Here is a 22,999-nt window from a genome sequence, read left to right on the forward strand (position 1 = left end):
TAAGCAAGATGACGAGAACGAAGAAGAGGACGACGATGAAAAAAAGAAAAAAATGGAGAATAAGAAGAGACGAAGAAGAAGTTGAGAAATTTTCTCAATTTTCGGAAGAAGAGACGGAGAAGGAGAATTTCTAAGAAGAATAAAGAGAAAATAAATTTGAAATGGGGAAGGGGTGGATTCCTTTTGTATTTTTATTAAAGTTTTAAAAGTTTTAAAAATACATTTAATCTCCATACCTAACTTAATCCCTAATTAGTAGAAGATTTGACTTTGACCAGTTAAAGTTATCACCTTTTTTTAATTGAAAACTTATTTGTCACCTTGAACTCAATTTTCTCAAATTACGGAGTAACAAATAATAATCTCTCTATCGTAATTAATGTGATATAATTAAAATTTCAAGATTCAAACTTTAAAATTTGAATTCTGAATTCGAATATAGAACACCATAAAGTCTATTATGCTCTACTTATAAACTTCAGCATCATATATGCTCTACTTGATTCTACCTCGGACCATCAACGTCATACGCTTTATTGAATTAAATTTCATTAAAATCAGCTATATTTGATCTTAATTGGCCTTTCACCCCTTAATCACAAGTCATCTCACATTTTGCCGGTTCGGTTTTTCAAAGCATGTTAGAGCTCTCTTCAACACACTCATGACTAAATTAATCGGTTTACGGGTCAAATAGAAAGAGTTAAAGTAAATACGTTTTACATAAAGTAGAGACTAAAACCTAAGCTCCGCACCTTAAGCTGATTATTTAACAAGTATATGTATATTTGTAGAAGATAAATGAAATGCGTAATTATTCTATTTTTAAATAGTTTATGAGCATTTTAGGACCCGAAAAGAAAAGGGATCAAAAATATCTGGTAAAGATCCACGCTGGCAACATAGTCGTACTGGACCAGTGCCACATTGCAATCAGATATTGTACTTTTTATCGCTTTCCCATTACCTCATCTTCTTCGCCTCCATTTTCTTTCATTCAACGGCATCACTCTGAAGTTTGCCGGAATATCTTCCACCGATCGGTGTCCGGAAGAAGATTTAGTTTACAGGGAGGATTAAGAGAAATCGTAGTTACAAATATTGTTAACCATGGGAGAAGAAATGAAGCTCACCGACTATGATTCTAGTGGTGGTGACGATGAAAGACTTCTCTGGGAGATTGGACTTCCCGACGCCGATGATCTCACACCGTTGAATCTACAGTTAATTCCGGCGGAACTCGCTGCTGCGTTCAGAATCTCGCCGGAATTGTCAAAGACGATGACCGATGTAAATCGTGCTTCGCAGAATACGTTTTCGTCTCTCCAGAGATGGCACTCACAGGATATGGATTCAATGAATAACTCCAATTTCAAGCCGTTCAGCTATGAGAGGACTAGAGAAGATACCGTTACTGAAAGAGATGAAACGGATCTGACGAGAGAGGGATCCGACCCGAGGAAGCTTCGTCGGGTTGAATCCGGAGGCACTGAAGAGGCTGATTCATCTCAGTGTAACGAGAATTTGGGGGATGATTCCTCCGCGAAGACTCTGAAGCGGCCCAGGCTTGTTTGGACGCCGCAGTTACACAAGCGTTTTATTGAAGTGGTGGCGCACTTAGGTATCAAAGGAGCTGTTCCGAAGACAATTATGCAGCTTATGAATGTGGAAGGATTGACGAGAGAAAACGTAGCAAGTCATTTACAGAAGTATAGATTGTATACGAAGAGAATGCAGCCAAATGAGGGGCCTTCTTCGTCTGATCATTTGTTTACTTCCACACCTGCGCCAGAGAGTATGCGTGAGTCCGGTGAGAGTGGTCACCTGCGGAATACTAATGGCCACATGGCAACGCTAGCTCTGATGACGTACCAACCACAAATGGTGCCGATGCCAATGATGGGAATGCCAAACGGAGGACATATAGGCATGCCCGTTGGTTACGGGGGTGGACCGCCAGTTGGGTTTCATCATCGGTATCATATGGCGCAACAGAGGGACTGGTCTGGAAATAATTTTGGTTACTATCATCCTGTTGCTTCGAATGATAAGTAGCTCTAGAAGCTGGGGTAAGATCCTTTAATTATACATGCTGCTAAGTCCTTAAATGTTTATTTGAGCATTTTTTGAGAAAAAAGTTCTCATTTTTTTTTGGATAGAATTCCGAACTCAATTATGTACTATTGCTTGTAGAGGGATGAATACTGATTTAAGTTCATCAGAAGTTTGACTGGGTGGTTTGCAACTAGGACTACGAATTTGAGCATATAAACTTGCATTCCTAGAAAAGAAAATAAATTTGCATTGATCAATATGGTAATCAAACAATCAACTATGCCTAAGTCCCAAACTAGTTGTGTTGGCAATATGAGTCCTTTAACGGTTCCACTCCTTTATAGTTCCGATACGGAATCATTTATCTTTTAAAGCAAATTAGTAGTTCTCTAGAACTAAAAGTTTTCTAAATTTCAAGTTTTTCAATGAAACACAAGTTTCTAGCTAGACTTACTTCCCTAGCATTCCTGTTATTCTGATTGTAGGTTCCTAACTCGAAAGATCTTCAAACATAATAGAAGAACTCATGGAATAATATATGTAATTCAGTTTTTCCTTGTGTATTGGTCAGTACTGTGGTTTACATGTTTATGTTCAGGACTTCAGATCACTCTCTTCATGTATGAATTGGGGGTGAATCCATGATTTTTCTAGAAATGGGAGAAAGCAATATAGGATTGCCCCGTTATTCTTAGTCCATGGATCTTGTGTACTGTTCATGTTCGTGGTTTTTTAGTGTATTATGTTGTGAAACTTAATAAAGCTGAAATACTTTACTACGATAGCTTGCAGATTTTTGTCAATAGGTTTTAAAATTACAATAGCTTGCAGATTTCATTTTTGGGCTTTAGGACTTGAAATGGAATACTTTTGTATAGGGTTTGGGACATTCACCATTTTATCTGGGAGTTAGACTGGCAAAAGTGGTCTCAGTCATAACATTTTGAGAGATTTTTGCTCAGTACAGATCGTGTCAGTGAATATGCTTGCTCTGCAGCTGTAAAGTAAAATATTAGGAGCAACTTCTTTACCATTCTTTTGAATTGATGCAAACAAAGATGGACGGACAAATTAAGTAAATAGGAGAGCTTCATTTATTCATGTTAAGCATTTTTCTTGGCTTTCTGTTTCTTATGAGCAGAGATGCTTTCACAGACCAGAGCCAGCATTCTATGCATACTGGAAAATTATATGGCATGCCTAATTACATGTACTTATGTTATTGAACATTTAGTTTATATAGAACTGCTCCCAATGTAACTTCATTTGTTGTACAGACCTGCAAGATGTCATTTGATCATGGCAGATATCATGAGTTGTTCTCTGGTAAAATATGGGGCAAATTTGAGTTAGACAGAAGAAAGGCAGTTGGTTCAATCTATACTTGCGATGCATGTTAGTGGTCTTTTTCCTGAAGTATCGTCCAGCAGCAACAAATTGTTTGTAGTATAACATCAACCTGTCCTTTGAAGGATACATGGCGTAACGTTTTTCTAGTAATGGGTGTGTTGAACCTTCTATTTCCGCAATGATCCAGACTCAGTAATATAAAACGTTGTCAGCAGCCCCTACATATTGGGTATTTGAAACTTCATACTTCTTTCCCTACTCTATGGGCCTATATTCTTCTTCTTCTTTCACTCTTCTCCTAAAAAAAATTAATTATTTGCTCCATATTTTGTTCTCCTAAGTTTTGTTCTTGCTTTAAATTCAATAATAACTGGAAGAACTTGTCTTTACATATTATCGGAGTGATTCTAGCATATACTTTCTTAATTAACCTAGATGATTTGCTGCCCTGTTTTCCCTAATATGACAAACTTGACAATCAATTTGGGAGGATGCAGTAACTGAGTTTCTTATATAGTCAGTTGAATTAAGTAATTGTTTGTCTCACCTTCATATTTGTTGCATATATTTCTTCTGCTCATCTACTTTGCGACTAAAATTATATGGGACTAAATCAGCGAGAACTATAGGAGACTTTTTGTGCATCATTTTTTTTTTTTTAACAATTTCACGGAAGTACGGGTTCCTCCATTTGTCCTGCTTTTTGGAACCTTCTATTATGACAGATGTCTTTCCCTACATAGGTTATTATGCTTGTATGAACTCTCTTTTAGTGAATGTGTCTAGTTTGTACTGCTTCCTCTCTCAAACTATACTGAGTAGAGGTAATAGCAGCACTATCCTACTGATATAAGATTTTGTGTTCAAGAGTTTGAAATTGAATAAACTTCTGCAAGTGTTGTTGTATTTACTTTGTTATTCTTTGAATAAAAAAATAGTTAAATCATTTGTTCTCAACTTCTTCCCCTTGACCAAAGTTTTATTATTGCTCACAATTTGCTTATATAGTTAGCATTTTGGGTTCTATCTTAAGATGATGCCTTCTCTACTCTAGTATTGATGAACATCCAGCATTCTTGAAGTAGGAGGATGATATGGCTCCTTATGTTATGAGGTAACTGACTGGGGAATTTCCAGGTTAAGATATTATTGATTAAAAAAGAGGAACTCCTTCCTTTAACATGACTTCTTCCGCTGGTGAAGCTGTATGCTGTATTGGTAAAAATGACATTGATTCTCTTAACATGTTGAGTATTGGAAGCATATTGTGTGTGACCTCTCCCAGCAATAGTCTAATAAGCATAATGGACAAGAAATTTAGAATTCAAATTTAAGAATGGATATTGGTATGAAACATGATACTACAAGAAATATGGCAGTATCCACTTACTCCGTCAAAATGTATAAACCTGGATGGCATACTCAGCAAGTAACAATCGAAGCAATTATAGTTCTTTCAAGTAACCCCACCAAGGGAAAGAATTGAAATTTTGGAACGAAGGAATGCACAAATTCCTATATTACATTTTTTGGTTACACGAATGAGCATAAAAGCTAGAGAGGATACTCACTTTCTTTCAAGAAAGTTCTAACCATAATCATAGAAGATCTTTTACCAAACAAAGTTTTAGAGTTTACTGAATACCAAACTCAGAACCGTGTGCAGTTCTTGACTCATTAAACTATGTAGATCCGACTAGCTGCAAAAAAGAATCTGACCACGGAATCTGAAACTAGAATCTCTCTCCAAAACGGAAGAATACTGCCCCAGTTCCAGAATTGTGGTCAACAGCATATTCTGCTCGTACTAGACCTAGTTTTACACCGACACCATATGAGGAGCCATGTCCCATCCTCCTATAGACCTCTGTTGGGTTTCCTTTAACATCTTTTGAAGTCCCGAGATCATTTCCATGTTCTGCAAATGCGTACACGTGTGTGTTTCTAACAGGTATGCGCAGCTCAGCAGCCAACTGCAGGAAGCATTGCAACCATTACATTAGATAAAAGACATTTATTGGACATAAGTTTTGTAGCAAAAACTGAAAATATAACGCACATCATAAGCTTGCTTCGATAGAAGAAACCATACATACCTCAACAATATTTCTAGCTGCACCTATCTCTCCCATATTGTAGCCCCTGACTGAATAAGGTCCCCCAAGAGTGAAAGCATCATAACTGGGAAGATCTCCAACACATCCACCATAGTGGCCATGGAGGACTAGCACAGGTGGTGGAGCCTTACCGGCACCTTCTTCTACTTGTTTTAACTGGATAAATTGGGTCATTGTCAGCTGGTGACGGTTAAAAAAGGGGAACTTACTGCCAACTCCAAGTCCTTGATCGACCTGTAACACAATATTAAAATAACTATATTAGAATCCATAAAAGAAATGTAACCAGAAATTATATCCAAGAGCTCATACATCTTCAGCATGAATTAGAGGACTTATCAGAGTAGCAAGAAAAGTCAAAAGGTAAATGGAATTCTGGAGCATGGGATAACACTCAATTATTAAATGTTGAGCACTTGCTTCGGGAGGAACGTATGAAATGACTTCCCAATGAAAGCCATCTAAGACTAGGTGTTGATATGGACATTTTTTTTAAGAAAGCCCAAAAGCTACTCCAAACTTTGATTTGCAAAACAAAATGAGTGAAGACCAAAAGAAAACAGAAGCTAATCTCACCTGGAACACATTCCTCTCACCAACTATTGTCCCATTTATGAACTTTGTGTTATCTCGTGTAATGTTAGCTTGTAAAAATGCCATGCGGTCAATACCAGTTTCACTAAGGGTAGTGGGAGGTCCATCTGCACTGATTCCACCACTTGGCAATACCCTCTGTCCACGAGCAGAGATGTTGCTGCTTTCATCACGTGTTGTTATTTCTTCCATCACAAGTCCATAAGTGAACTTACTCTGACGAGTGAAATTCTGCAGCAAACAAATGGTTAAAAGCATCGAATATGGTATAGTACATTATCTATGTGAAATTAGTAAAACTCCATTGATCCATGTTCAACTCAATTTTCTTTGAGACAGCACAAATATTCAGCTAGTAATCAAAACAGACAGCTCTACACTGTCCTATTAATATGACTTCCAAGCTTCATCAAAAAGTGGTTAATACAAACTTCCATTATATTTAACAAGTCATTTAAGCATCTAGGAGAGAGAGCCTTTTTTTGTTGAATTTTGTTATTGACCACCAAATGCTACAAAGGTTCTCTACAAAGCAGACAAACACTTCATAACGACGACCTGTTAGCCAGATGCATCACAGTTATACCAGTGTTGGCATACCTCAGTAATGTTGGCTTTAAGTCCAGCCCGATCAACCCATATAGGAGGGACTTCATCTACTCCGGGGCCCCCAGTAAAGACAGGACTCAACTTTCTGCTGTTGAAGCAGCTAGCACGGAGTGTACGGTTTCGAGAATTATAAACACCATCTAAATAAGGATGAACATACTCCAACTTAAATGCAAGATCATCCTGTAAAAAAGATCAGGTTGGGATCATTGCTAATGTGTAAGGCACTGGAAAAAGGACAACAGGACACAACCAAAAGTATCAGCAATGAAAACAGAACAGAACAATAACCTGAGGATTGAGGAAGTTACTGGTAGTAACTGAACCAAGAATTGAGCGATTGAGCCCGTAAAGATTCCGATGCTCAAATGAAACAGTTCCACCTGGTTGAATTGAAGCCTGAATGCCATGACACAGAAAAGCAAGGCACTTAGCAGTGGGCGAACAGTAATAAGCCATATCAAACTATGCAGTTCAGATGTTTAATAGTGTGTACCAATGTGGGGCGACCTCCACGTCCTGGGACAATGCTCCATTCAGTACTAACTTCAGCTGACTTCTGTTCCAATTCCTTGAGCTTAATTTCAACAATTATACCTCCCTCGTTCTTTTCATCGGGGCGAGGGTTGACTTCAATATTAGAGAAGAGGGCTAGAGAATTTATATTTCTCAAAGCTTGTTTTCCAGCTTCAATGTTGAAAACTTTCCCTTGACGAAGCTAAAATATCACGCATTGTTAGAGCCATGTTAATCCCAAATTGCAGAGTTCAGTGCATAAGAGCCAAAAAAGACAAGAGTTGAAGTATACACTTAAAATGCTACACCCAAGTGCAGAAATGTCGAAAGAAATTTTGATAAGCAAAATCACGTTAGTCCAATTCCGTAGTACTGAATAAGAACCAAAAGATATAGGACCATAAACATGCTACAGACCAGCAAGAAATATGAGATTCAACATAATACTCAAATCATCAACCTGTACCAGAAGTTCAGCCAAAATTAAAACTACGAAGCAAATAATTATTGTAGTACCTCCATCAGCAGAACAACAATGTAGCACTTTAAGCAACAACAATGACTATACAATCATCAAACTTATGCTTCTAGTGAATCAAACCAAAATTGAAATCAATCCAATGAAGGAAAGCCGGCAATTCAAAAGCATAACATGCATAACTCTCATTCAGCTCCAGCAGGTAGTGAAACAGTCGTTTCTTCTATAAATACAATGATACTAAAAAAATGCAATATGAGAACCAAATTCCATAGCATGCCAGAAAAATGCAAGTTTCTTTTTCATTTTAACCAACAAACTTGAAAATTCTAACGAAGTCCATTGCAATAAAGAAAGGAAATCCTTTTATATCATTCATCTTCCAGCTTACCTGCCTAGGCAATTCTCTCCGAACAACCTGATACTGAGTGTTTCCTTCACATACATTGCCCAGCTTATCCTGAAACTGAATGACCATTTGAGTAATATCCCCTTCCACCACCTCACAAACAACCTCCTTTGTATTCAAATTCCCAAAATTCACTACTTGAGCACAAGCATACCCATTGTCATGATACCACTGCTGCACTTTATCCCTAATCTTCTGCAGCAACCTGGCACTAACTGTCCCTTTCTCCCTCAACAACTGCAAAATTTCCCTTTGCACCGACACCGGCAACAAACATGGCCTAGACCTTTCAATCCTCCTCCTATAATCCTGCTCCTGGCTATTAAAATACTCCAATTTCTCCTTCTCTGTCATGTCCGCATCCATCTCTATGGGTTTCGACTGGGGCATTAAACCCACATTGATACACCTAAATTTATCAGCTGACTGCCAAGTGCTTTCCAAGAAGGATATAGTAACCCCGACTGTCCCATCAGGATTAGTCTTCGCATCAAGATCAACTTTTTCGAACATTCCACTGGTCGCTAGAGTTTCTAGCTCTTTCTGTAGCTGCGCCTTTGTGTAAACCCCACCTGGACGTAAGGATAGCATTTCGAAGAACGAATCCTCCGTCCCAACCGTCGACCCACGACGGCGGTCGAAGAAAAGGATGTCGGAAACCTTGTACTTCTTAAAGCCACTGAGTTTGTTCAGTTGGACCACAATATTCGCCGGCAAACCATGCGAATCCCATTCCTGTGATTCCTCTTCTCCTGCAATCGCGGCAGGAGAGAAAATCTTCGACCAGAAACTATCTCCGCCGCCTCCACCTCCACCGCCACCTCCAGAACCAATTCCTCCGGATCCACCACCACCGTTCCCACTGAGGAGAACATTAGTCACACCACTGGAAAGCGCGTAAAGACCTGCACCAATGGCGGCGGAGGTTTTCACGACATTTTGGAGCTGTTTTGAGGCAAAAATGTTAGAATTATCACGGGGGGTTGAGGATGAGGATTTAGGGTTTTGGGAAGAGGAAAAAGTCGGTAGTTTTGACTTGATTGTAAGGGGATGGAGTGAAGCAGTAGTGACAGAGGTACCGGTGGTAGTGTTAGCTGAATTGAGCCGGCGGTGAGAACGGTTGACGGGAATTGCTAGCCCATGAGCGGCGATGGACGCCATTGCAGGAGATAATGGAGAGTGAAGAAATCGAGAGTGATAATTTTCAACACTCTTGTAAGAGGGTACTGAGTGTACCGATTAGGATATTTCAGGTTGGACCCGATTACGCCACTGGGTGGGCTTTCACTGTCCAATCAATGTGAATCCTAGCCCGTGATTCAAATTTGAAATTTCGAGGCCCATCAAAACGAAAATGACAGGCTTTTACATCGGTCCTTGTACATAGTACACCAAACGACGGCCGTTTATTATTGGCATTGGAGCCATGATTTTCACTAACGGGATTCAAAATATGAAGAAGTAGATACACAAATTAATTGAAGGAGGTTCGACATTTATTATATATACATAAAAAAATTATTTTAATTATCTATAAATAATATAATATTTTTTAGCTGAAGGGGGTCCAGATGAACCCCTGATCATAAGATAGCTCCACCCTTGATTATTACTGCAATAATAACATACTCAGTGTAATTCTACAAGTGAGGTATGAAAACAATAGTATATCTATGTAGACTTTATTGCTACTTTGAGAGGTGGTGAGATTGTTTTCTAATTGAGAGTTGGAGACGATTGAAGAGGCAGCAAAATAGAAACTTTCGATCAGGGAGAGCTCAACAAGGTCGAGAGCAAGATGATGGATATTTGAAGGAGATAATTGTATATCAATCACTATATTCGAAAATAGTTCTAAGCTTAAACAATATGTATGTAATATGTACCCAACATTTTTTTATCATCTCAACATAAATAAATAGTATAGTGCTCCATTAATCAAGACCACTTAATAAAAGAAACATCTGATGTTTTTACGGTCAACAATTATATTATGAATTTAAAATGCTTTAGGTTCTTTTGTTGGTAAATTTAAAAAACCTTTTGTTAGTTAAATTACCAAACTGTTTCTTGTCATGAAATTTTGTCTCTAAACTTGATGTTTGGACATAATTACTAGTACCATGACATGAGGCTAATATAGAGGAAATTAGTTGCTCTGAAGACCAGGTCAATTCTTATTTCAAATCAACAAGTTTGTTGAATATTTGTGCATCTTAATCTATTGCCATTTGTAAATAAGCAACAAACACTTCGATCAAACAACACTAATTGTCTTTTTATTTGCAACCAAAGGAACCCGCAAACCATGCTTTAGCTATCGTTGAATTCAGTTCTTAAATTTTCTAATTTGTATGAAAAGATGAAGAAAAAACTCTAACAGACAGATAAATAGATAAATAGTCAAGCAATAGGAAGATTTCAAAGCATTCTTATTAAAAAAAAAAAAAATTAAAAAAAATGGCTCAACTTGATCCACTACAAAAAATTTTACACACATCCAAAAGTTCTCCCAAGTCTAATTCAACAACTTTTGAACAACTTTTGCCAGGTTAATTCTGTAAAGAGCATAAACAATTTGAGGTTTGGTTTTAATTTTTTGTTATTTCTATATTTAGTGGCTTAATTTTATACTGCATTTGTATAATTAGGAACTGAAAGGAGCTGGTCAACAAGTTCATCCCCAACAGCTAATTATTATGACCAAGAAGAATATACACCAACTCATGGCAAGAAATCAGTTATCTCCAAAGTGAAAGAAAAGGCAAAAAAACTCAAATACTCTTTAAGTGGCAAGAAAAAACTGCAAGAAAATGATGTTCATGATGACAACACCACACCTTCATGGGGAGTTAGGTTGGATGACGATGATGAAGAAGATGTAGATCCTGAATATCTTGGCGCTCCAAGTAATATTTTCTTAACATTACTCGATTATTATTTCTACAAACAACCTGATTATTGGTACACATTTTTAATTGCTATCATATATTTTCTTCAAATCATATGTTATTTATGTGTCGCGTCTATAGCTTTTGCCTTCGTGTTTAGTGTATGAATCAGAATTGGCACCTGAGCCATTGAAAGAAGCAGCACGACAACATCCACGAGCAGATCCAGTGCTATCCGAGAAACATGTTACTCCTAGTCCTAGAAGCATCAAACGCAATCAGGTTTTTGAAAACGATAATACGGAGAAATTACCTGATAGTCCAAGTAAAACCATAACAGAAACTGTTGCCGAGAAATTGGCACCAGCTTATACTGCAGTATCTGATGCAACACACGCTTTTGCTTCTAAGATCTCGAACCTCACTCTAACAAACTCCGATAACCATGAATCTGTGATCCAAAACACGCCAAAAAATGTTCATTTTGCTGATGTAGACCAAAATGCTAACGCTCTTACAAGTCCAGTAAGAAAATGGGACAAAGGTGTTTCGGTGAAGGAGTACTTTGCAGAAAAGTTTGAGCCCGGTGAAGGGGAAAGATCACTTTCACAGATCATAACTGAGGCTATGAGCCCAAGACAATCATCTTGCGGTGATATAGGTAACGTTAAATAGTTTTGTCTGTGACTCTGTATACGTGCAATATCTCTTTGACGAAATTAAAGCCTTTTCTGCGCCTTAAAACCATTTCACTACTCTGTTTTTGTCCTGTTTTATCCAACAGGTATAGTGGAGAAAATGAAGGGGGCTGTAACTTCATTTATTCAGCCTGAATATTCCCCCAAATCCACAACAATAAAAAACATCAAATCAGCATCAGCTTCCAATATTCCAATTTCTACAAGTGAAATATTGTCTCCTAAGAATGTGATTATCTCTACTAATGATAATTTGCCTCGGGATAATCCCATTTCTATGCCTCATAAAAATCCATTATCTACTTCTAATGACCCTGCATCAATATCACAATTTCCTGAGTTCCACAGTGCAAGATCATCACCACTCATTCCTATCTCCTCCGGTGTTCAAGAAGGTAATTAATTACTTTTTCTAATTAAAATGCTTAATTGAGTAATTACTGGAGTAATTAATATGCATGGACAAATTATTTTGTTTCTAATGGAGAATTTTTTAAATTTATTACAGTGGTTGAGGAACAAAGCCATGGAAGAATTCTCCAACCAAACTGAAATTAAGACCGGTTACAGACAGCTCCAAAATAAAATACAAGAATCAATCTACTGATTCTAGTTTAGTTTTGTGTATTAGTCAGCAAAATAAATAAAGAATATCTCGTATTTTGTTTTTTTGTTTTTTTGTTTAAAACCAAAATAGGAATTACACTACGGACTTGAGCATTTTCCTGCTTTACTGAGCCTTCTGAGGCTAGAGTTGGGGTCGCTTGACACTCTGAAAGTCTTTGATCAAATGGAAGGATGGATGTCTGTGTTTAGCGACTTTTGTTTTATCATTACTAGGAAAAGTTCCTCGAGTTGGTAGATCTTCTAAAAACTTCGTTGCTATATATATATGAGCAACAAGAATTTTTCTTAGTAGTAATATATGTTTGAATATTTTGTAAGAAAACTCTATACGTACATTTGTATCCTTGTAGATGTATGTAAATGCGTTGCATATCAATATATAACAATAATGCATTTGTATCAAGTGTTTTCATCCAAATTTAATCACTCTTGGTCCACTTCAGCTATATGCTACTTCCGTTGCCAAACCAATTTTCACAATTCCAATTGTAAATAAGGAAAAGGTTCAAGCAACTTTGGTGGTCTGATCAACACGCAATTTGTTTTTGTTATTGATTTCTCATCCGTTGTTCAGTACTTGGTGTTTAGTACTCGCTTTGAGACCTGACTAATTTTAATTCGCGCTGGAAATTTCCAAACACTTTCTATCAAAGATGACTCTATGCCCATGGCTCGAACAATATAAAACCTCAAGTTAAGTATAGATGAGTAATTTATCACTCCACCTCTAGTTTGGGGATGGCTAATTAAGGACACTCTCTGTGAGGGGAAAATCATGACCAGATAATGATTAATTTGCGCCACCATCAACTTGGGGTTCCTTCTTATTTTGAAACTAAACTTGGTTTTGCTGAAAATCCGGTTTCATCCTTAAACTTTTTCTTGTTAATTGCATTTATTTAATGAATAAGGACCATTATTTTAATGTCTCTAGTCATTGTGTATTTTCACACAAACAAACCGGAGTATGAGACTTGTTAGATCATTTATTAGTGTAAAGATTAATTTGAAAAAAGAATCATAGTTCCTTCTGCAAACCGTCCGTAGAAAACAAATGAAATTTCTGAACTACAAACAACGATCTACGAAACAATCCATACTGGCAACTCGTAAAAGTCGGGGCATATTTTTTGAGGTTATGAAGATTGATCTACGAGACTCATCTATGGTCCATAGATCAATCTACGATTCATAAAAAGGTGCTTGTAAATTTTTTTATTGATTTCCTAAAAACGACATTTACTTTCGAAAGGCTAACACAATAAAAAATAACAAAAATACCCACTTAAAGTGATGGAAACTTGTGAATATAATATTCATTAGAATAAAATATTGTCCGTTACATATAACTGTTCCTCATTTTCTTAAATCATTTAATATTATATACATAAAAATCATAACCGTGGAAAGTAAAATAGAATCTTCACAACCGACCCCATATTTTCCGCAAACCATAAAAATACATTTCTCTTTTCATCTTTCTTAAAACATATTTAGCCCTTCATCAACTTAGTTTTTTTTTTTTAATATAACTATGATACCTAAGATTCGTCAAGGAATCAACATTATTACTTTGTGACAATGGAAACAAGCAAGAAAGAGGCAAAAGGAAAAATGTCTTGTACAAGGTTGCAGAAGAAAGCACCTTCTTCTCTACAACTAGATGACAAAATGAATGTGGATGGTTACAAAGTACCTTTCAATTTCATGGAAGAAGCTTCTTCTCATTGTGCAATTCCTTTGTTGTCTCCACTTATATTTTCTCCTACAACATCTCAAGATGATAATGTTAAGTGTGTTGACAACATTAATGGACCAGCCAAAAACATTATTCAAGGAAATGGCCCTTTGGAGAATAGTGGCAATTGGCAACATCCTGCTTTAGGGACATATACAGAACCTTCGACCATTTTCGCCTTGTTTCATTCACAATGCACCCTTGCAAATTCAGGGCGTTGAGGTTTATCCCTATGTTGCTTCGTATCCAGAAACGTTGTCGTACTCGTGGCGGATACTACAAAATGTTATAGGTTTTGAAGGATCCGAGACACACTCAACGTTATTTTTGAAGACTTCAAACAACATACGATTATCCTGTAGAGTATTGATGAACTAGATTGTATTATTTCCCGAACTTGTGTAATTTTCTTTCTCCTTGTGATATTAATAAGTCGAACCTTCGCTCTTATATAATAATATAAGAGATTAAGGATCGAGTAGTGTGTGTTTTACAAAGTAAAACCATATTTTGTTATCTTGTTTGTATATTCATTTGAGTTTGGATTCGATTATTTTAAGGTACATAGGCCCGTTTCTTGGGTTCCTAACTGTTAGAGATGATAAAGCTATCATATCTTACAATCTGAGAAACCAACGGGATAATAAATAGGAAATTAGCATAAATGAATCAAAGTCGAATAGAATGCAAGGTTCAAGAATGCATTGCTTGGTGGCTATACCATGGGATACAATACAATAAAATAATTCGTTGTTTACACCAAATCATATCAATTTGTCATGTATTATTTAATACTAATAAATTGAGAATGTAATATGCAACTAACAATATTATAAAGATTAAAAAACATCATGTACTTCACTAGGTTGGCGTGAAAAAATTTCCGATACGGATACCATCAGGTCTACTAAAGGTTTGACCTGTCTCAAAGTTTTAACTTTGTAATTTCCGATTGCTAGCACGGAGGCAACAAATTATGCAAGGTTAACTGTTTTGAAACACGACAAATATGAAGGCAAAACAATATGTTCTAGATAGTTTAATGCAGAGCACTCAAAACTATCCCCAATGTCACTTCCTAGCACAAATTCAGATTTAGTCGGGCTCCAACGCGATACCGGACTTTCAGTTATTGGGAAAAAATAAATAGACTTCTAATGTCGAATCAAGATCAACTAGGACAGAAATAAAGCATCGAGTCGAACTCTTCTTTGCAGTCTCTCCCTTGGCCTTTGGAGAGGAGAGGGCAGAGAAGAAAACGTCCTTCGCGCAAGTTTTTTTTGCTTCCTGCGTCCTTACTAGTAAAAAAGGGACCAAGAAGGCATTCTGGTACGAAGGCCGGTGGGCAACAAAAAGAGACAGCACTCTAAACAACATTGTCTGAAACCACATGTAACGACACATCACAGCTGAATACCTAACAAGCAAATTAGGAATTTATATTAACACAGCTGATCCAAGGAGCACAGAGTCATGGGAATTACCCAAAAGGGGTTTCATGAGCTCAATTCAACTAAAATTACATAAACAAGAGAAAAGAAAGATTCCACTGGTATTAAAAATTATAACCAAGATGTTCCAAAAGCGTAACAACACTTGAAATACACCCGGCCAACCAAAAAACTTATACACCATAGCAGCAGTAGGCAACTTCGTCTCCTCGAGTTTTTACTTTCACTGAAATACCATCAACAAAATAAGTAAATCAGCTTGATTGACTCCCCAATTTGAGCTCCTTACTGTCGCATTAGATTTTCGTTCAACTGCCTCAGAAGTCAAACTCTCCATTTGCCTGGACAAGTAACCAATGACCAACCAAATAGATCAACTCAGAGGATAAAAACAACAGCAACAAAAAAAAGGACCTATTTGGCAAATAAAACAAGATAAGTAGAACAAAAGGTTCTAAAAATCCAACCTTATTGAAAAGAATGTCTTTATTATTTATGTGCATTATGCCATCCTTAAGGGTGCATTTCCACCTGCTCTTTGTACGTGTCACCTACAGAAGTTTGTATCAAGTCAGTTTTTGTAGCACAAGTCAAGACACTTCCATGTTTTTAGATAAACAACAAATGGGGCATACAAAATCTTCTTCACTCAATACATTAAGAAAACGAACATCTTAACCTTGTCAAACTGAGCCAAAACTAGATGTGCTGTGTTAAGATCCTCCCCTTGGTCCACATCATCCAAATCATCGTCGTCATCTTCATTCAAGGGCTCGTCGTCATCATCAATATCATCATTCTGAAGGACAGGAGCAGGAGTAGGTGCTTGCATATCTAAAGGATGCAAAGAAGATGTTCACGCAGCATCAGAATAAAGATAAGTTATAGCAATAGAAATTATGCAGCTGAGAATAAATTACCATTTGGTGCTGGTGTGTTGACTATATTATAGTCTTCATTGACCACCCCTTGATAATAGATCTTCAAGTTGCGAGAAAACAAAGAAGGTTACTAAAATATAATTCTGAAGCTGTCAAATTTCGTGTTTCTCAAATAATATGAGGAGAAAGGATAAAGAAGTTCTCATCCTCACTCCAACAAAGATCTAGAAGCTGAGTTATATGTTACAGGATAGGCGCAATAGTAATTAAAGATTGTATTTGCTATTCCACATTATGATTACAGACAGGATTCAGAAACATACACTAGGCTACACTTCTCAGTCCAAAATTTAGGGCAGAATCTAGGAATGGATGTTATACTGACCAAAATACCAAGGTTAGGGGATATTTTTCAAAATAGAATAAACGAGGCAGGTAATTGTTCGCGAAAAAGATGCGACTTCTCAGTCAAAAGTAAAATAGAATAGTGTTAGGTTATTTATTTACGCAATTCTTCATTTGATGTATTAACCAGGTTAACTTTTCATGTAGGTTAAGGGAAAAGAGTTCCACTGATTTGTTCTATTTGAGTATGTTAGAAATATGTTAAGATAATAGTAGGAAGACATGGGTGGGTGGGTGGGTATGTGATATCGCATCAAATTCTGACTACCATTTAATAATAGAATTGCTTCCTGATATAGTGGGCTTCGCCACTGAAGGGGAAAAAAAGGTTCTTTTCCTGGTCAAACCAAACAGAAATTACATCATCCATAATGGATCAGGGTGTGCTGTTCTTAAACAAAAAGAAAATTTATTTTTTTGACCTTTTTATAAGTAAAAAAAAAATATATTAGTTTGCATTGACATAAATTCTTAGATATAGAAAATTTTGTTGTTCAATCAGAAGGGTCAGATAATTTGGATGGATGAATATTGGACCATCTTTTTGTGAGCTTATTTAATGACATAATAGCTAAAGTTTTCAGGGTCTTGAACAGCTCCAAACCAACTCAACCATGCCTTCCTACGTAGGTAACTGACAATCCCATCAAAAGTAAACACCAACATATCTGTTTCTCATTCAAATAAGCACTTTGTGAACCAAGTCAATACAATACTAAGATTTTGAATTATCTGCACCACACTACCCCAGCCAGACAAGGGAAGCTTCATTGGGTTGTGGTGAAAAGTGGTAACAAGGGCCATTCATATGCATAACCATTTCCCTTATGCACATGGGCTAATGTTCACATAGATCATAACCACAGGTGAGCAGTGTAAGGAAGTCGGCTAATCATTACGACATTATTCTGCTAACAGATCTATAACGTATATTTTAATCGTTTTGCTCTATTGGAAGGTGATCTACAAAAAACACCTTTCAAAACTCAAAAGCATTTGAAATTCATCCTCAAGAGTATAAGGTAACTTTCAGGGCACCTCAAAATTAAAATGCCACAACAGAAGCAAAAACAGATACATTGCACAAGAATGAGAACTGCAACAAAAATAACACGTGTGCAATCAACAGGGTAACTATGACTTGAATAAATAGGACAAAAAAAATAATCGTGGTATAGCATGTATGCCTCCCAATGACGATGTAGAACTTGCATTGGGTGACTCATCAAAAGGAAGAAAAACTTACATTGGGTGTAGAAAGCGCATCATCATAAGAGTCGGGAATTGGACCGTCAAATTGAGGAATTCTATAAGCAGAAGTCTGGACATGGGTGACCAACTCAAGCTGAATATTGCTGCCTTCACCACTCTGTAAAGTACCAGCTGTTATCAAACCAATACATCTTGTTCTTGCTATAGATTATTTTGAAAAGCAGAACCATAATTCAAAAGGGTGATCACCAATTGGAGTGCATCTATTCAGACAAGTAGAGCACCACTATGGTAATCCTCTAATAATGTAATTCCATGTCAAGAGCTCTATTTTAATAATGTCAGCAACTCAACTGCATCCTCCTTGTAGGACTAAATTTCCAAGAAATTACTCATGTTATTGAGTATTGACCTTGCTGTGAGAGTAATCGATCTACTTTCTCTTCCCACCCAAGCTAACCCAAAACAAAAGGAGCAGGAACGAAAAGTGTGTGTGGCATGGATATAAAACATATTTCATCTAGTATTTTGAAATGGATGGATGGTCATAAAAAGATTGGCTATCAAATTATATGGAGGATGCAAGGAGCACATATCGAGGATAAAATGATCTCACCTAGAAGTGAGAGTAATCGATCTACTTTCTCTTCTCACCCCAAGCTAACCCAAGCCAAAAGGATCAGGAACGAAAAGGAGGGGGGGGGAGGTGTTTTACATCCATGGATATAAAACACATTTCATCTAGTATTTTGAAATGGATGTGTGGTCATACAAGATTGGATATCATATTATATGGAGGATCAAGTAGCACATATCGAGGATAAAATAAGCAAATGAATTCTGTGATAGATTGGGCATGTCCTACGTAACCCTACATATACGATGATGAAGATGTTACAATGGGACAAGTTAATCCTAAAATAACATGGAAAACAGTTAACTCAAAAGACCTACAACTTTTCGAAATCAATAGCTAAGAAAAGAAACTCATGAAAGCAAAGCATAGATATAGGTGATAATAATTAGTTGGAATTAATGTTTAGTGGTGGCTACACTTCTAGAGACTCATATATGAGGGATTATGAAATCCAGAGAATCTCCTTTTTTAAAACTCTCTCTCTCTCTCTCTCTCTCTCTCTCTCTCTCTTTATGATGGTGTTAACCCGTATCATCTTACACCCACCTTGACAATTCCACTGAATACGTACTACCTCCCACCAACGTAGATATCAGGTAACACTATCCATCAAGGCTTAGACACATGGAAAGAAATTAGGCCAGATAGAGTGGAATGCTTACAAAGGATACATACACCTGACCCAAACTAGTTTGGATTTAAGGCATTGATTGATTGAAACATTTTGATGAATTCATCTTAGCGACCAAGAGACATCAGAAATTCTAGAGCACAAAGCAAAGTCAAATTTGTTAGATCAAAAGTTTTACCCAATAGGGGGACAGCTTATATTCAAACATTTAGGTTTGTACGCATGTTACATTGTGTAACCATACAAGTTCCAGTCCATGCTGTCCGCTGCATTGACACAACCTCCCCCCCCCCCAAAACAACTGCTCTTTCCAGCTATAATGGTCATATGATCACAAGTATTGTTTGCAAAAGTTTAAGAGTTAATATCACAGATTTATGACATAAATATATGCAAGTATCCCATTCAGTGAATAAGCAAAAGCCGTGCCTTAATGTTGTCATATATTGTATCCGCAGCACCATCTTGTTGAGGTATGTATCCCCCATTATGATATTGAGGTGGAAAATCTTCCCTTTTCCGCTTTCCAGCAGAATTCATAAAGAAGTCCTGCAATTTAGCTGACATCAAGTCCAATACAGAACCAAAAGGTAACATGTTTTTGTAGAGGTAATATGTTTAGAGCCAAGAGAAAGGGAAAATTCAGTAGTACAGGGCATTGATGTGATATATAAATAGATGTGTTGCTCGAGTACACAAGAGGGTTGAAATTGAGAGTGCAAATCGAACTCACATAGTTCCTTCCCTGGATTTGTACACTATCTCAATTGCATCCAACATCATGATGCAAACTCAATATTATGCAGTAAAAGCATCTAACAACTACCCCTTCCCACCCCCTAAAGAACCTAAAATATGTGTTCATGTGTTCAATACAGAGCAACTTTCTAATATAAACTGTGTACAAAGCAAAGCAATTTCTAATTAGCACTTCCCCCATCAGGATGAAACCCTGCATTTTTTATTAAAATGATCTCCAAATTACCAAGTGTTGCTTTGAGACCCTAAAGTCAATAAAACCAGGAAGATAAATAAATTCTGACCAAAAGTTTTTCAAGACCGATCAGCAATTGAACCACCACACATTTCTCAATGATCATTTCTAAACTACCAAGATAAGTAACAGTAAAAGTTCTTGCTAAATGTTAAAAAACGTCAGTTTGGGAGTTTTCAGAGACAAAAGAAGGGTTATCTTTAAATGTCAGTTTGGGAGTTTCCAGAGAGAAAAGAAGGATTATCTTTAAACGTCAGTTTGGGAGTTTCTAGTTGCTCTTGTTTGCGCGTCTACTTGTGAGGAAATTTTCCAGGTGTGGAAGTTAAAATTATGCATGTGTATGTATGTTTAACAGGAACAACATGTGACGTGATTTACAAGAAAGATGATGTGGCCTTTCTCTCTTTAGCAAATATATAGAAGTATAATGTTTCACCTGAGTCATGGGTTGCTGAGAACCTCCACGATCGCCTTCTTCTCGGCCTTCAACATAAGCTGCAGCAGGAGGAAGGCGACTAATGCTTAATATACATATGCATCAAAATGATTTGCTTCCATGGAATATATTAAAATATTTTGCTCACCAACATTAACATCAAGGGGAGGCCTTTGATTCAACCAAGGGGAGGGTGGCTGCTGCACAAGTAAAATCAAACATTTTCAATACTATACTATCTAGCAACCAGAATACTAGAAGCAACCGAAAAATGGGAAAGGCCACCAAATTATCATATTAGAAAAACTAAACTTGCATGTTACCAACATAAATCATACGCAACAGATGCAGATCCCTTTAAACAGAACACAACAAGGATAGTGAAATGCCTACCATGAATGGGCTAGGTCTCCCTGGACCGGCTTTCATCTCAGTTGCACTACCAGTATCATTCAAAGGAGAGTAATCACTAGGTGTAAAAGGAGTGCCACCTGTTGGATTATTATACATTGAGCTATCAGCTGTTCCAGGAAGAGGTGTTTGGGCAGTTCCTGGAAGGGGTGTCTGCACTGTTCCAGGTAATGGTGTTTGGGCAGTTCCAGGCAAGGGAGTCTGCAATGGAGTCTGCAAGTTGGAAACATACATGTGTCAATTTAGGAACCTAGCTTACTTACTAATTAAAAACAGGCAAGCTGAAACCAAAAAATAAAAAAATAATCAAGTACTCACTGGAGGAAACAGTATATCCGCGGTGGGAGTTTCATACTCCTCATTGCCTTCATAAGGCATATTAAGGTCATGAACAGGGGTTATTGGACCTCCAGGCGTAGCTTTGGCAGCTGAATTCCTTTCTATCGTACCCAATATTGCCCCAGCGTCCATCATCTTCATCTCCCATAACTAAAATATTCACAGAAAATTATCAAACTCAAAACCCTTAAAATTCACCGAACTGGATCCATAAACCATCAAAAGAGGGAAGTAAAAAACAGGGTAATCAGATCAACCAAAAAAAAAAACTAGAATAGTAATCCACTAAATTTAAGCCCTAGAAATAAAGAAACATTCTTAAATCGCGTCATTAAATAGCTAAAAATTGAAAATTCGATGGAAAAAAGAGAGATTACTGCTTGGAGTTCCTTGAGGATGTTCTCTCCGGGACCACCGTTGTTGATGAACTCATCACGGACCTTGCTAATGACATCCTCGATGACATGGATGTAAACATTGCTGGTAGTCGAACTCGCCATTCCTTCCAAACCTAGGGCTTTATCAAGACAAATACGAACAGAGTAAAGATCGTACGAAACTAAACCCTAACCAATTGATAACATATCGGAGAAATAGGGCCTAGGGTTTTCGAACGTCGGTGAAGGGTTTGAAGTGAACGGAGCGGCGGAGAGAGAGAAAAGAGATGAAAGGATACGAAAGAGCGGAGGTGAAGACGAATAAAAGATTGGAATATAAATAGGTTTGCATCCGATTATATGCGTGAGGACACGTGGCGGTATCTGCTAGCTCCCAATTTTAGTCAATTTTGGGGAAAAATAAAGTTGGAAGATTTATTTTTTTTATGACAGACAATGGGTGGGGATCACCAAGTACGTAACTTCTCGTCTCTATTTATAATAAAAAAAAATTAAAATTAAAAAATATTATACTTTTATATAAACTTTAACTAGCAATTTAGAATTCCAACTCCTACTTTAAATTATTATTTCAATATTCAATTTGCCATATTGCTGAAAAATATTAATTCTACTAATGATTGCTTCCAAATAAGAGGGAAAGAATCTGTTTTGCTCTTGAAGTATTCGAAAGAAGACATTTTTGTCTTTGTTCTTTTAATTGTTTCATTTTGTTGGGGAGGGGGTTGAATGTAAAAAATATAATAACACAGGAAAATATGTATATAAAGACTTCCCATTTTAACAAATTGCTTTTGTTTTCTTCTTATCCCTTACGTGTTAGATATATGTGATTATTTCTAAACATGAAAATGATGTAAATTGATGAGTTGAATATTATTAGAACTCTTAGAAGAGTTTTTTTAAAAAAAAATAGATTATTTGTGAAAATAAATTGAAATAAGAAATTTATCGAATTTCTTAATCGTGAAGTATCGTATTATTATGTCATTTACAAAAGTTTTTAGTAGGATTCTATAAAATATTTTATATTCTCTTTTTAGTAGATTGTTGAGCTCTACCATTTGTAGTGTAGCTCAACCTATCATACACCAATTGAGTACCAATAGCTTTCATCATGTA

The 22,999-nt window shown here is 36.8% G+C and overlaps 4 protein-coding genes across 5 annotated transcripts; 2 read left to right on the plus strand and 2 right to left on the minus strand.

The window, feature by feature from the left end:
* Nucleotides 1-894: 894 nt before the first annotated feature.
* Nucleotides 895-3,663, plus strand: LOC129901354 (transcription factor PCL1-like). The gene is made up of 2 exons (XM_055976503.1): nt 895-2,069; nt 3,333-3,663. Exon 1 carries the CDS (start codon nt 1,111-1,113, stop codon nt 2,053-2,055), a length of 945 nt encoding a protein of 314 aa, XP_055832478.1. The 5' UTR covers nt 895-1,110; the 3' UTR covers nt 2,056-2,069; nt 3,333-3,663.
* Nucleotides 3,664-4,856: 1,193 nt separating this feature from the next.
* On the minus strand, nt 4,857-9,383 carry LOC129898928 (protein TOC75-3, chloroplastic). The gene is made up of 7 exons (XM_055973636.1): nt 8,111-9,383; nt 7,222-7,443; nt 7,017-7,124; nt 6,717-6,908; nt 6,099-6,347; nt 5,502-5,756; nt 4,857-5,378 (listed from the first exon to the last, which is right to left on the minus strand). Exons 1-7 carry the CDS (start codon nt 9,287-9,289, stop codon nt 5,139-5,141), a joined length of 2,445 nt encoding a protein of 814 aa, XP_055829611.1. The 5' UTR covers nt 9,290-9,383; the 3' UTR covers nt 4,857-5,138.
* Nucleotides 9,384-10,588: 1,205 nt separating this feature from the next.
* On the plus strand, nt 10,589-12,499 carry LOC129900204 (uncharacterized). The gene is made up of 5 exons (XM_055975130.1): nt 10,589-10,679; nt 10,780-11,037; nt 11,180-11,680; nt 11,804-12,112; nt 12,226-12,499. Exons 1-5 carry the CDS (start codon nt 10,589-10,591, stop codon nt 12,267-12,269), a joined length of 1,203 nt encoding a protein of 400 aa, XP_055831105.1. The 3' UTR covers nt 12,270-12,499.
* Nucleotides 12,500-15,492: 2,993 nt separating this feature from the next.
* LOC129899107 (transcription initiation factor IIA large subunit-like) lies at nt 15,493-22,183 on the minus strand. 2 transcript variants are annotated; one of them, XM_055973923.1, is made up of 11 exons: nt 21,857-22,183; nt 21,459-21,629; nt 21,123-21,353; nt 20,878-20,926; nt 20,730-20,788; nt 19,729-19,848; nt 18,066-18,188; nt 16,454-16,514; nt 16,213-16,367; nt 16,001-16,084; nt 15,493-15,874 (listed from the first exon to the last, which is right to left on the minus strand). In XM_055973923.1, exons 1-11 carry the CDS (start codon nt 21,977-21,979, stop codon nt 15,851-15,853), a joined length of 1,200 nt encoding a protein of 399 aa, XP_055829898.1. In that variant the 5' UTR covers nt 21,980-22,183; the 3' UTR covers nt 15,493-15,850. The 2 variants fall into 2 exon arrangements, with proteins under 2 accessions (XP_055829898.1, XP_055829897.1); XM_055973922.1 differs by having other exon boundaries at nt 20,878-20,929.
* Nucleotides 22,184-22,999: the final 816 nt, after the last annotated feature.

The sequence above is a fragment of the Solanum dulcamara genome, chromosome 8 (assembly GCF_947179165.1).
Source record: "Solanum dulcamara chromosome 8, daSolDulc1.2, whole genome shotgun sequence".
NCBI classification, from domain to species: domain Eukaryota; kingdom Viridiplantae; phylum Streptophyta; class Magnoliopsida; order Solanales; family Solanaceae; genus Solanum; species Solanum dulcamara.